Source organism: Tetrao urogallus (assembly GCF_951394365.1).
Source record: "Tetrao urogallus genome assembly, chromosome: 1".
Taxonomy (NCBI): domain Eukaryota; kingdom Metazoa; phylum Chordata; class Aves; order Galliformes; family Phasianidae; genus Tetrao; species Tetrao urogallus.
In genome coordinates this window covers 75,392,074-75,404,761 of record NC_136813.1, presented here as the reverse complement: position 1 = coordinate 75,404,761, position 12,688 = coordinate 75,392,074, and the positions used below count along the sequence as shown (strand labels likewise).

The 12,688-nt window shown below is 36.0% G+C and overlaps 1 protein-coding gene across 1 annotated transcript in view; it reads left to right on the top strand.

The window, feature by feature from the left end:
- MAP3K15 (mitogen-activated protein kinase kinase kinase 15) overlaps positions 1 to 12,688 on the top strand; it is a gene marked incomplete at both ends in the record, with an annotated part of 70,505 nt that overhangs the window by 31,472 nt on the left and 26,345 nt on the right. Inside the window, 6 exons of the mRNA XM_079546932.1 lie at positions 142 to 248; positions 9,084 to 9,254; positions 10,005 to 10,117; positions 10,873 to 11,032; positions 11,644 to 11,794; positions 12,209 to 12,316. Of these exons, the coding sequence (XP_079403058.1) occupies positions 142 to 248; positions 9,084 to 9,254; positions 10,005 to 10,117; positions 10,873 to 11,032; positions 11,644 to 11,794; positions 12,209 to 12,316 (810 nt within the window). The remainder of the gene's footprint in view (positions 1 to 141; positions 249 to 9,083; positions 9,255 to 10,004; positions 10,118 to 10,872; positions 11,033 to 11,643; positions 11,795 to 12,208; positions 12,317 to 12,688) is intronic.

Here is a 12,688-nt window from a genome sequence, read left to right as displayed (position 1 = left end):
TGGCCTGTCTAGCTGTCATGATAAATTTTAGGTTACTGATACTTTCCTCTGCTGGAGGTGATCTCAAGCTTCTGTATTTCTGTCTTTTTTTTTTTTTTTTTTTTTTTTTTTAAATTTTAAATTTTGTTGTATTCCTACCAGGACTATGATGCTATGGTGAAGCTGGTAGAAACACTAGAAATGCTTCCTACATGTGACCTGGCTGATCAACACAACATTAAGTTTCATTATGCATTTGCTTTGAACAGGTAAGGATTGCTGTTTGAGCATGTTTCATTATATTGCTGTTGTTTCAAATGGGGTTATACTTAAATCTGTAGTGCAGACGATAAGGATCCGTTCCAAAGGCCGCTGGTGAAAGATTTCATTGATACCAGTGGTTTTTTGGTCAGGCTGAGAATGTTCTGAGTCTCTGATTCTGAACATCCCACAAAGTTTAGCATTATAGATTTGGAAGTGATACATAACAAGTGTTAGTTGGTCTATGAGTACCTATTCATGAAGCAGCTTCCTTGAAAGGTTGAAAGGCAATCTGCACATACAGGCTATTTCCTGATTCAGCTTTTCTAGATTAGGAAGCACAAAAATATATATATATAATTTATATATATATATACATATATATATATATGTGTGTGTGTGTGTATTATATATTATAAAATATATTGTTGAACTCTTCTAGATAGCAAAACATTTCTACTGTTCATATGTATAATATTTGCTCCGTTTCTAAAGAAGATATATTAAGATTGTATCAGAAAGTAGATTTTATACACGCAAAATTAAATGCATTAATGGAAGTAACTGCTTAGATGAAATCCACATGTTATTTATAGTTGAGACCTGCCATTAAACTAAAAATTGGTACTGCACAGCATCAGGATGGCATACAAAGGGTCTTAAGAACTTAGTAACAGATTTAGAAAAGCAGTCATTGATGGGAAAATCTTACCAGAAAAAGGGGATTTTCTGTCTGCATGTGTGACGATTTATAGATAGTGGTAATAACTCCATTTGAAACCATTTGACAGTTTTGACAAACTTAGGAGTAAATATAAAATTGCTGCTCAGAAAAAAGAATCAGGTATCACTTCCTCATTGTCAAGAAACAGTTTCTTACTGTTTTATATAATGTGTTCCCTACAGATGAAGTTCATTCTCATGCAGCCATTTACAGGCTGTATGTATAGGAACAAAGAATGCAGTACATGTGAGTTGGAAAGTTCATAGAAGACAGTGATTTTTGAAAAAGGTCTGGTGGTTTGTTAATAAGCTTAGTGATCATCTAAATGTGATGCAGTAGCAAGTAGCCTGAAGAGATATCAGGAAGAATAAAGTATTGATTATTACTGAATAGTATTCTCAGAGTACACAGCATGATTGACAATACACATAATTCTGATGGCTGTGCTTTTATGATAACTTGCCATTAGAGATTTTTTTTGAAGGCATAAACCCCGTATAAAATATATGTTTTCAATTTAAAAAGAAAAAAAAAAAAAACAAAAAAAAAACAGTTCTGAAACATTAATTGATTGCAATGGTAAGTGCCTTTATGTGAAGAAATTAATCCCCAAATTATTCCCAATTTCCAAACTCCTCAAGGAAAAAGTTAACTATTTTTTTAAACTATATTTGGAACTATAACATGAACTTGAATGACGTCAAAATCTTTTTAGGAAAGAGAAGAATAAATAATTAATTTTGATGCATAATTTGGCTTACGTTGTTGTGGTGTGTGGTTTTGTTTTCTAAGAATGGAAATGAACGCAGTGTGTCCTGATTCTCCTCAGCTCTTCGTATAATGAATTACTAAGTCTCAGCTGATGAACCTTTTATTTAGTCTTGTAACTTGTTCTGCTAAGGTATATCTCTCAGAAAATTTAGTTCTGAACAAATGAAGGCAGAGAATTTTGCTGTTTGGTCTGGTATTTATCCCATCTGTTGAAATACGCTGATCACATTGTGTTTCTTAAAAATAAGGAAAAACAAGTTTTTAGTGTAAAATTTTAATGTACAATATAAGCTTGCATTTTAAAGTAGTGGTTTACTGCTTCTTGTGATGATATGCATTTTAAACCATGTTGTAGTTTGTTTCCTGACTGTACAGTGGTATGGTATGGTTTTTTTCCACCTTTTTTTTTTTCCCCAACCCCTAAAAATTGCAGACTTGATCTTTGAAAGCTTCTAAAATTCAAATCTCCTGAAGTTATCCTTATGATCTCTTGAGAAGTTGTTTCTACAAAGAGAATTTGGCATATTTTGACTCAAGACATTGCAGTCGTCATTGGATCATGTCTTGTCCTTAGGAAAACCTGATTTGATTGGACAACAGTTTTTAAAACCTTGCCATTTACCTGTGCGTAATAAAACTAGTACAGTTCTTTACCCTCTTTATCTTAAAAACTTTGTATATTGAGTAGTACATGGTCTTCGTGCCATTGAATCTTCAGTGTTGTTTTGAAAGTAGCAATAGACCCCTTGTCAAAGAATAAATGGATTTGCTCATGCACCTGCTTTCCCCATTGGCTGATTTCATTAAATTCAGCATTAGCCTTAACCAACATGACTTCACCTCTGTTCTGGGAACAATCTAAACGTTGCTATGGAATTTTTTAAAGAAATGAATGACCAAGTTTTCATCAAAAAGAATGTGGAATTCAACCTTTACAGAAGGTGTTGTGCCTTGGAACAAAATGCTGGATCAAAGTCCAGAGTTTAGGACTGGAACACTCAGAACAAGTTCAGTTAAGTAAAAAATGACCCCTAAAGTGTTGCTTTTAGCACCTTCCATGGGACTTTTGAACCACCTTTTTTCTTTCTGTCGGTTTTAACAATTACTTTAATGAAGGTTTATCAGAGTCTATTCATAAAAATACAGAACTGTGTTTTTACTTGAACTGTTTGGAATGCTAAAATCAATAGAATGGTAAATGTTGCACAGTATCACTAACTGAGCCTAGCAGGAACAAAGTACATCACAGAATCATAGGGTCTGGAAGGGACCTATGGAGATCATCTAGTCTAACTCCCTGCTTAAGCAATATTCTTACAGCAGATTATGCAGGAAAGTGTCAAAGCTGGATTTGGAATACCTCCAGAGGAGACTCCACAGCCTCTCATGGGCAGCCTGTTCCAGTGCTCTGTCACTCTCACAGTAGAGAAGTTCTTCCTCATGTTCAGATGGAACTTCCTGTGTTCCAGTTTGTGCCTGTTGCCCCTTATTCTGTCACTGGACACCATGGAAGAGTGCCTGGCCCCATGTACTTGACTCCCTCCTTAAGCACTGACAAGATCCCCCCTCAGTCTTGTCCAAGCCAAACAGCCCCAACTCTCTCAGCTTTTCCTCATGACAGAGGTGCTCCAGGCCCCCCATCATCTCTGTCACCCTCCTCTGGACTGCCTTACTTACATTCGAATAAATACTTCGGCCTTACTTAGCAAAACTGGACCTACCAGACATTAAGTCAATTTCAAATTCTGGAAGCTTGCAAAGAGGCCAAAGGTTATGCCAATATTTTTTTTCAAACAGAGTAGATTCTGGCTACTGTAAGACAAAACTCAGACCAGGCATAAAGTCAGAGATGTGAAGACTTCAGTTTCTTTCCCAGGCAATTACATCGTTAATTGTTAAAGATGAGGACATTGCAGTCACTGTTACTAAACTCAGCATGCATATTTTAACAAGCAACATATGTAATACACACATAAAAAGCAATTAGCAAGGGAAGAGAGTAATAGGGTGCAAGTAGAAAATTGTTAGTAATTGTGAATAATGGTAGCCAAAGTAAATTATTCCCATTGAGAAGCACTGGGTTGTTTGAAATGTTCTGTTTTCTGATTACCTTTATATAGAAAAATCACATCATGAGGTTCCTCATTTTTTATAAGTGGTTTGCACAAAACATCCACAGCATGCACAAGGAAAAAAGAAGCTAGGTTTTTTCCATTGCCATGGCTATCTAGAGGCCTGCAAATTTAGTTCTAGTCACAGTAACCAATTTGGGATTGTTTCCTCATCCACTATCGTGAATATTGAAGGTTCTTCAGTTGAACTGCATTCTCAGTGAAGTGAGTCTTTACTCTCTAATTAATTAATTAGTGGGTTTTTTTTTCAGGTGAGAGTTTATGTAGAAATAATTCTAATCAAATCGATTATTTCAATTCTCAAAAATTATGACTTTTTTGAAATCACTGTGTAGATTTCTGCGTAGTTAGGAGCAATTCAGCTCATCTGCTGCGAAGTCACGGAGACATTCTTAAGCCACTCAGCATCTTATTCTTATGCAAGAGGATGCATCTGCCAGCTTATGGTTCAGGGACTTCCTGAGACAGAGCAGTAAATTTTGTGTTTATCAAGTAAATTTGAGAATGGAAAAGGAGGATAGATTTGCAAAGAGATTCTCTTTTCTGTAAACGCTGGTCTATTGCTACTTCTGTAACCTTTCTTCCTTAGCAGAGACTCAGAGAAAACTTGAACTAACCAAAGTAAACCCTAACAAATTATTTTTGAGCTTCATAAGGAAGAGGCCTAGAGAATTTTGGAGATGAGCGATGGGGCAGGACTGATCTCCAGAGGGAATATTTCTGGTGCCCTTAGCTGTTTGTGAATTTTTAATCTGAAACTTTGTATCTTAGATCCCTTAAATATCAACAGCTACGAAGAGGCAAGGAGAGAGCAGGGGGTTGTCCCATTGCATGTAGAAACTCTTCCATACCATTGATAATTGTTCTTTCCCTACTTCGTGTTTCTTTCCAATCCTACAACTTTCTTTTTTAAATACTCATGTCCTCTTAATTCCTTGCTTTCATTTATGTGTGTCTGGTGGTATTATGGTAGTGTTTTATTGAATATGGGGACGTTTTCATACTGGGATTTGTAAGTATTTTGAAGTAACTCCAAGTTATTTCCCAACTGGCAGTGACTCTTGCATTTATCATGTTTCCAGGAGTTAAAAGGATCCTTATGGGTCCTTTCCATCTTGGAATATTTTATGATTCTATAATTTAGCCTGATTATGCTTTATTTATTTTCTATGCTAGTTTTAGCAAGGCAAAGTTTGTACTGAGAAAACTAAGATGGTACTAATAAAGAAAAAAAAAATAGTATTGTTAACAGCTCTCCCATAGTGTGTATTCTGTTTTCAGGTAGTGTCAGAAAATTGATTAATACTACAATTTATTCAAACTCATTTATCATTAAACTAAGTTTTGGAAGGGCAAACTTTATTTTGAAAGAATTCTCAGAAGTAATTTTAGGAATTGCTCAACCCCAAACCAACCAAAGCAATCAAGAAGACCAACTCATGTTTTCACTGTATGTACATGCAGAGTTGTTTAAGTCGCATCGTATCCCAGCCATGAAAAGGCTAACAGATTGTACGTTGAAGACTGCCAATGAAAAGTACCTATTTCAAATTAGTATTTCTTCTCTAAAATGATTAGAGTGTGTCATACCATTAAGGAATGTACATATTTCAGTGCAAGCTGGCCTGTAACCAAGGAGCAGGTAAAATTCAGTGAATGGTCCTATCTGTAATTCATATTCAGGAGATTTGCTTTACAGAATCAGTCTCACTTAATGCACCGATTTACTGCAATAAAGATAACGTTTTCTGCTTTCTATCCATGACTGCCCATTATAACATTCAGAGCTTCAGCTTTCCCTACTTGGAGAGGCTGTGGGGAGCATGGGGAAGCTCATGTCATTGCTAGTGGGTAAGAAAAATAGAAGTCAGTGCCTTGAGGGTATATGGTAATCTCTTTTCTGACATTGTACTGCAATGCCAAACAGGCCTTCAAAGCATCACAGGTCTGTTTTCAGACATGCAGATTCCAAACTGTGGGATATGGAACAAGTGAAAATACATCATGGTCCAGTGCAACAGGTACTGTACATAAGCAAACAGTGTATCTTCATGTTGACAAGAGAAGTTTGCTTGTAGCTTGAAGTATGAATTTTTCCAATTCTGTTTGTTTGTTTCCCTTCTCAGTTAGTCTTCTCTTTTTGGGATTGCTTTAGAAAGTGATAACTTTTCCTAAATTTGCATATTATTATAATTGATATACTGGTTTATAATGCAGAATCATCAAATTATGTTAATAATGCTAAAAATACCATTTATACAAAGCTATCTAAGCTGATTTTAATAATAACTTGTGTTAGGTTAATATATAGTTTAAGAAAATTTTAGCACTGAACAATATATTTTTAATGGAGAATTGTTTCTTACCTTTTATGAACTGAATAAATCACACATTTCCTGCTCGGAGACAGAAATCTTTACTTTTGTTTCGAGTGCTTTAGTACACTGTTTCTTTAGTTCTTGTTGTTTTGAAATGCTCTGTGTATTTTCTTTCATGAGCACAGGTTTATCCTATGATATCCAGAATAGTTAACTTTTGCACTTTTCTACTTTAACCAATCTTGCTTTATGCATTGTATTTTTTTTTTAAAGTGAGTCTGTTTCAATCAGTATGTAACACATGTTAATGTTATCATTAACATTTAACCTGTTTTTACACAAGACAGAGGTGAGTCTGTTTGTCTTGGAAGCAGTCAATTTTTTCTTGCCATTTCACCATAAGATTGAATACATGCTGAATTCTACGACTATGTTACACACTTGTTTACTGGGAAGCTACTGGACTTATAGCTTAGGGCCTAATTTAGTTCTGTTTACCCAACTTTCTTCTTTCATGTCTGTTTTTTGTCTATTTTTGTCATTCTTTTTTCATATGTACAAGATGTTTTCTCTTTGTCCTCTATGTTACTTCTAAAATAGCCAAGTTTAAGATCCCTACAAAATATAGTTAGATAGAACTGTTATTAAATAAATGAGTACAGTCACTTCACGTAGCCTCCACTTAAGGAGTTAGTTTGGGTATATCTGAGGAAACAAGACTTACGCCGTCACTGTATGTGGTCTTTCAGTACCTGTTCTCCAGAAAATTTTTAACATAATTTAAAACCTCTACAACTCTTCAGAGGAGGTTGTGGCAAGATGGCCTCTTCTCCCAGTTAACAGTGATAGGATGAGAGGGAATGGCCTCAAGTTGCACCACGGGAGCTTCAGATTGGATATTAGGGAAAATTTCTTCTCCAATAGAATGGTGGGTCATTGACACAGGCTACCCAGGAGTCACCATCCCTGAAAGTGTTCAAGAACTGTGTGAATGCAGCACTGAGAGGCATGGTTAGTGGATGTGGTTGTGATGGGTTGATGGTTGGACTAGGTAGTGTTAAAGATTTTTTCCAATCTTAATGATTCTGTGATTCTCTTTGTTCACATTAACAACAGTGAAACTTGTCTCAGAGACTCTGGTTAGTTCAGAGCAGGTTTGGTTAAGGCGTGTTGACCAGTACCATAGATTTACCCCCCACTTTTAAATTTCTTTTTATTTCCCTTGAAACTGAATAAAGATATACATTTTGTCCTTAAGTGCTCATTAGAGATGACCAGTGTTACTTTCAGAGCAACAGTCAATTTGAAGTAAAAATGTTTTAAAAATATACAAGTACTTGCTTTGAAAGTTTGCTGTATGCCTGTATGGGAACTGCTGAATCATGGCCTGAACCTCTGATTGACCACCTGAGGTGAGCAATGAGTCAGCCCTGGGAGCACAGGTGAAGGCAATTCACCTACGATGCTGGAAGGGGGGAGCCTGGCTGCACCTCTCCTAGACCCCATTTAAGAGCTGACTACTGCTATGGTTCTCTTTTGGAGATCACTCCTCTTGCAGTCTTCTCAGTGAGCCCAGGACAAGGGTAAGCTTTCCATCCATTCTTCTTTAGCGTGATAACTTGTTTAGCTTAACTTTCTTGTCTATTTCTTAATTATAACATCTGTATATTCATTGATTATACAATGCCACTGGCATTAGAGCTAGGTAACTGCTGCACAGACAGCTACAAATCTGTTATTAGATATTCTTCATTGCCTAATGTGTATAGAAGCCTGAGGGATTTTTTTGTTTGGTTGTTCTTTTTGCTGCAGTGTGTTTTTATTGATTTTAATGCATTAGCTAGTTACCCAAGGAGCTGAGCCAGTTTACAAAAAATATTAATCCTTCTAGGACACACAAATACTAAGTTTACCGGAAATTGTTATTGGTGGTATTTCTGACAAAGTAGTCATGGTACTTTTAAGCCTGTTCTTGGATACCTGGGTAAGGAGCAGAAAGTTGGAAACAGTTCTGAAAAGAAACTGGTGAATGTTTTAAGTCTTCTGAATGATTAAAAAGAGGAAAAAAAAAGGCTGCTTGCTTTATCCTTGCTGACAAATAGTTTTGTTTGTTCTAAGTAAATAGTGAGTTCTAAACTGAAAAATATAAAACAGAGACAAAGAATGGAATGTTCAGTTTAATGACAATAAAGAACTGAAATTATATTTGATCACTGATCAATTTTTTTTCTTACTGATACAATTGATACATATTTGACAAAAAAGGTTTATGACAACAGTTGTTTTCCAAATTTTTCTTCAGTATGAAGAACATAAAGAGAGAAGTATAGGTCATTTTTAAACTTCTATTTTTCTTGTAGTTCAGTCACCGTATTGAGCTCAATCACTCTTTTGGCTGAAGAAGTATTGACCTGACTTCTCCTGTACTCAGTCAGTATTGTCAAGTACTGGCTCTGGAGCCTCTGGATTCAAGAGTAAAAATCATGACAACAGCTGAATGAGCTGTCAGACAGACTGTTGCAGATGGTCAGCTTTATATGACTATTTTCAGGAATGATCACTAAGCAGGCATTTGTTTCTCACTGGAGTATCCGCAGAATCTGTCTGCTTACACAAGGAGGAATTGCGTGGGATGACAGATTTTCTTTCATTGAGGAATTCAGGGCATAAATCAGTAGTTAGGTGAGATAGAAGTAGGAATCCATGATATAAGAATACGGATATGGAGAATTTGTTTTTTATCAACCAACCAATATGCAAACGTAATTGTAAATGAAGTCTGTATATAGTAATGATGGATGAGTTACAGGGTAAGCAGTGAAAAACACTATTCTACTATCTTGCAGTTACTGTTTGAGATCTGAAGTCATTAATTTTATTCTTTGTTTTTGATTTCAGAAGGAATAATGCAGGTGACAGGGAGAAGGCACTACAAGTCATGCTTCAGGTCCTGCAGACGTGTGATCACCCTGCTCCAGATATGTTTTGCTTATGTGGAAGGATATATAAGGATATGTTTCTTGACTCTGACTGTAAAGATATCAGCAGTCGAGATCATGCTATTGAATGGTAACTGAAGAAAGCCCAAAATCTTTCTTTAAAAACTTCTTCAGGCTTTTACAGTTATGAAAAGCAGAGCTGTATAATATAGAAGTTCAGAAGTTCCTCTTTTCTACTTTTTTAATGGTTTGATTTGAGTGATTTACTGAGCACCAGGTATTTGGATATGTTTTCTTGCTTCTGTACAGAGTGAATACAATGAGTATAGGATGATTCACTTAACTTTTCGAAGAAAATCTGCTTTAGGGTCAAAATAAAAAGCGAGTGAGCTCATGGGACATATGTTGATCCTTTGTGCAAGGATGGTGCCCACCTTGGATGACATAGAAAGGTCTACTGTGTTTAAGGAACAATATTGATAACTGCATTATCTCAGTATCTCAGTAAACTCTAATGAGAGTAAAGCTTTAAAACAAAGCACTTTGGAGATAATTTGTAAAACTTGCACTGAAGACTAATACTTTCATTGCTTTTCTCATATGAATAATACAATAAAATAATGTTCTGTTATATGTATGAGTTTAGCAGTTTAAGTTTTATTTTCACAAAACTACAGAAAGTAGTGACTAACATACAGCTAAACAAGTTTTTGTTTCTCAACATAAGACGAGTTCCTTCTTTCCGAGAGTTCTTTGCAATGCATCAGGGCCACTGACTAGCCATTTAGTCCTTCCAGTAAATTGATAGCTGAAAATGGCTACCAAAACTATGCAGTATTTGTTATTCAATGAGACGTGAGCTCCTGACTCTTCTCTGCAGGTACCGCAAAGGGTTTGAACTCCAGTCAACACTGTATTCAGGAATTAACCTTGCAGTTTTACTACTTGTTGAAGGACAGCAGTTTGAAAGCTCAATGGAACTGAGAAAAATAGGTAAGCATCCACTCATAGAGCCATGGATGTGTTTTTTTTTGCCCTGCGAAGAAAACAAAATGCTTATTGAGGTGGGCTGTGTGGATAGAAACATGGTTCAAACTTTTTAGAGACATGTCCCCAGTGGCAGTCTAAAACACGGGGATCTTGAAGTACCAATTTTTATTTTGTTGTCTTGGTGCAACTTTCTAGTAAGTAGGTCTACCTAAAGGGCTCCAGGTGAAGGAGGGGAACAAGGACTGACTTAAGCACTATCCATGAACTGCCTCTCCCACACCACAGAGATTATCCCATTGTATAGCTAGCTAAGTCACACTGTGTAGTTCATCTTTCCTTGGGGATGTCAGGGAAAAATCTACAGGATTTATGTTGTCCCGAACTGAGAGATCACATGGAAAAATCTATCAGGACAGTAACTAATTCTGTATGCAACTTCCATGTAGGCCCATTTCTTTCAGTCAGTGAAGATCTCAAGGAAACAGGTACACAGCTTACACTACGAATCAGGAGGCAAATATCACAAGTTTTTTTTTTTCAGCATCATATGTGATAGGAGTTCTGTCTGTTTCAACCGTGTTGGGGATGTTTTCTGCCCTAGCCTCTGTATTAAGCACTCTTTGTATTTTTCTGAAGAACACTCGCTGTTATTTATTTTTCACTAATGCCAAATCATATCTTATTGGACTTTTATTGATAGACTTATTAATTTATTAGTGTTTTACTGATAGAAAAATGTTTCAATTGAAATTTTACAGGTGTACGGTTAAACAGTTTATTGGGAAGAAAAGGGAGCCTAGAAAAAATGAACAGTTACTGGGACGTGGGACAGTTCTTCAGTGTGAGCATGTTGGCTAATGATGTTAGTAAAGCAGTTCAAGCAGCAGAGAAACTATTTAAGCTGAAACCTCCAGTATGGTATGTAGTAGAAGTCTGTAGCACAAGTACCCAATTCTGGGAAATACACAAAGTAAAACAATCTTGTAGACTCTTGATTAATTTAACTGGATTTTTCCATCATAAATTGTTTGCAATGCTAATGTTATACTCTGTTCTTTCATTCTGGGAAAGAAAGGGCGAGGAAAGGAAACGGTAAGGAAGTAACTTACCATTATTGTTGGCTGTAAGTCTAATTGCAGAAAGGTTTATAAGAACTTAGAGAACAGTGACAATTCCTACGAAACAGTTCTTTTCAGAGTTTAGATAGCTGCTGCTCTGTCCAACTGCCATTTTCTACCTCATAATATCCTGTACAACTGTCAGTTAACTATATGTGTGACTACACCCTTTTGCAATGTTTATGAATGTCCAAGTGAGTTTGTGACTTGAGGTTTACACTAAGTAAGCTGTTCCTTCAAAAATGCACAAAAATTGATCATTTCAATCATGGTAGCTTTTAATGTGAATTTGATTTTGCTTCACATTATATTTGCAGTTACTTTTTTGGATGTTTAAGTCAGTTAAGTGCTTTTAGGATCTGGTTAAATTCTGTTTTCTCTCTGTTAACTCACTAATTCTATACATTGTAGGTACTTGAAATCATTAGTTCAGAATCTGATGTTAATTCAGCGTTTCAAGAAATTCGCCATAGAACATTCTCCTAAACAAGAAAGATTGACTTTCTGGCTAGATATAATTTTTGAGGCAACGAAAGAAACAACTAATGGACTGAGATTTCCAGTAAGATGTGATGTCCAAACAAGTTTTGTTTTTCTTATGTTTCTGGATTAGCTATCACCAGAATTAGAAGACTTCTAAGCACAATACTTACATGTTTAAGTGCCTGTTATTTTATTGCATGAACCAAACCCCTGTATTCTGCAAACCTATACTTTTTAAAAAACATTTGACCCACTGCCCTAAAATCATTGTAAAGAAATGCTTCTAAGTCTCTTAATAGAAACCATTATCGTATCATTTGGTTGGCCACAGGAATGCAGCATCTACCTGCCTTGTCTTGCCCTTCTTTCTCCCCTGGAAACTTCTTAGGCCTTACTTTGTGGTTGCCTATTGCCTATTCCAGAGCATTAGGGTTTACTGAAGATGTCATGCGCTACTTGCTGTTTTATTAAGGAAAAATATTCTCTCTCTTAGGTTTTGGTGATAGAACCAACTAAAGTCTACCAGCCTGCATATGTTTCTATCAACAGTGAAGAAGATGAGAGATCTCTTTCCTTGTGGCATGTCTCTCCCACTGAAATGGTAAAACTGTCAGCAGATGCATCTCATGTATTCTGATCATCATGCTTACATTCACTTTTTCACGTGTAGATTTGGAGTGCTTTGCTATCATTTAAAGTTTACTGCATTTATGCAAAGCACAAATCTTGACGCCTGTCTTGTGAAGATGCAAAGATTGGCTTTTTACAATGAAAACTATTAGATAAAGTACTGGAGATTAGAAAAGAAATATGGATGGATAAAGTTCAAGAGATTAGCAAAGGCATATAGACAGTATAATCTTTTGAGAAAGAAATAACTTTAATTTCACCAGGATGTGTTGGACCAAAGTTTCCTGTTGGGATGGTGTAGGTGGAGGCTAAAACTGTATAGAGGTGAAGTATGGGAAAGATG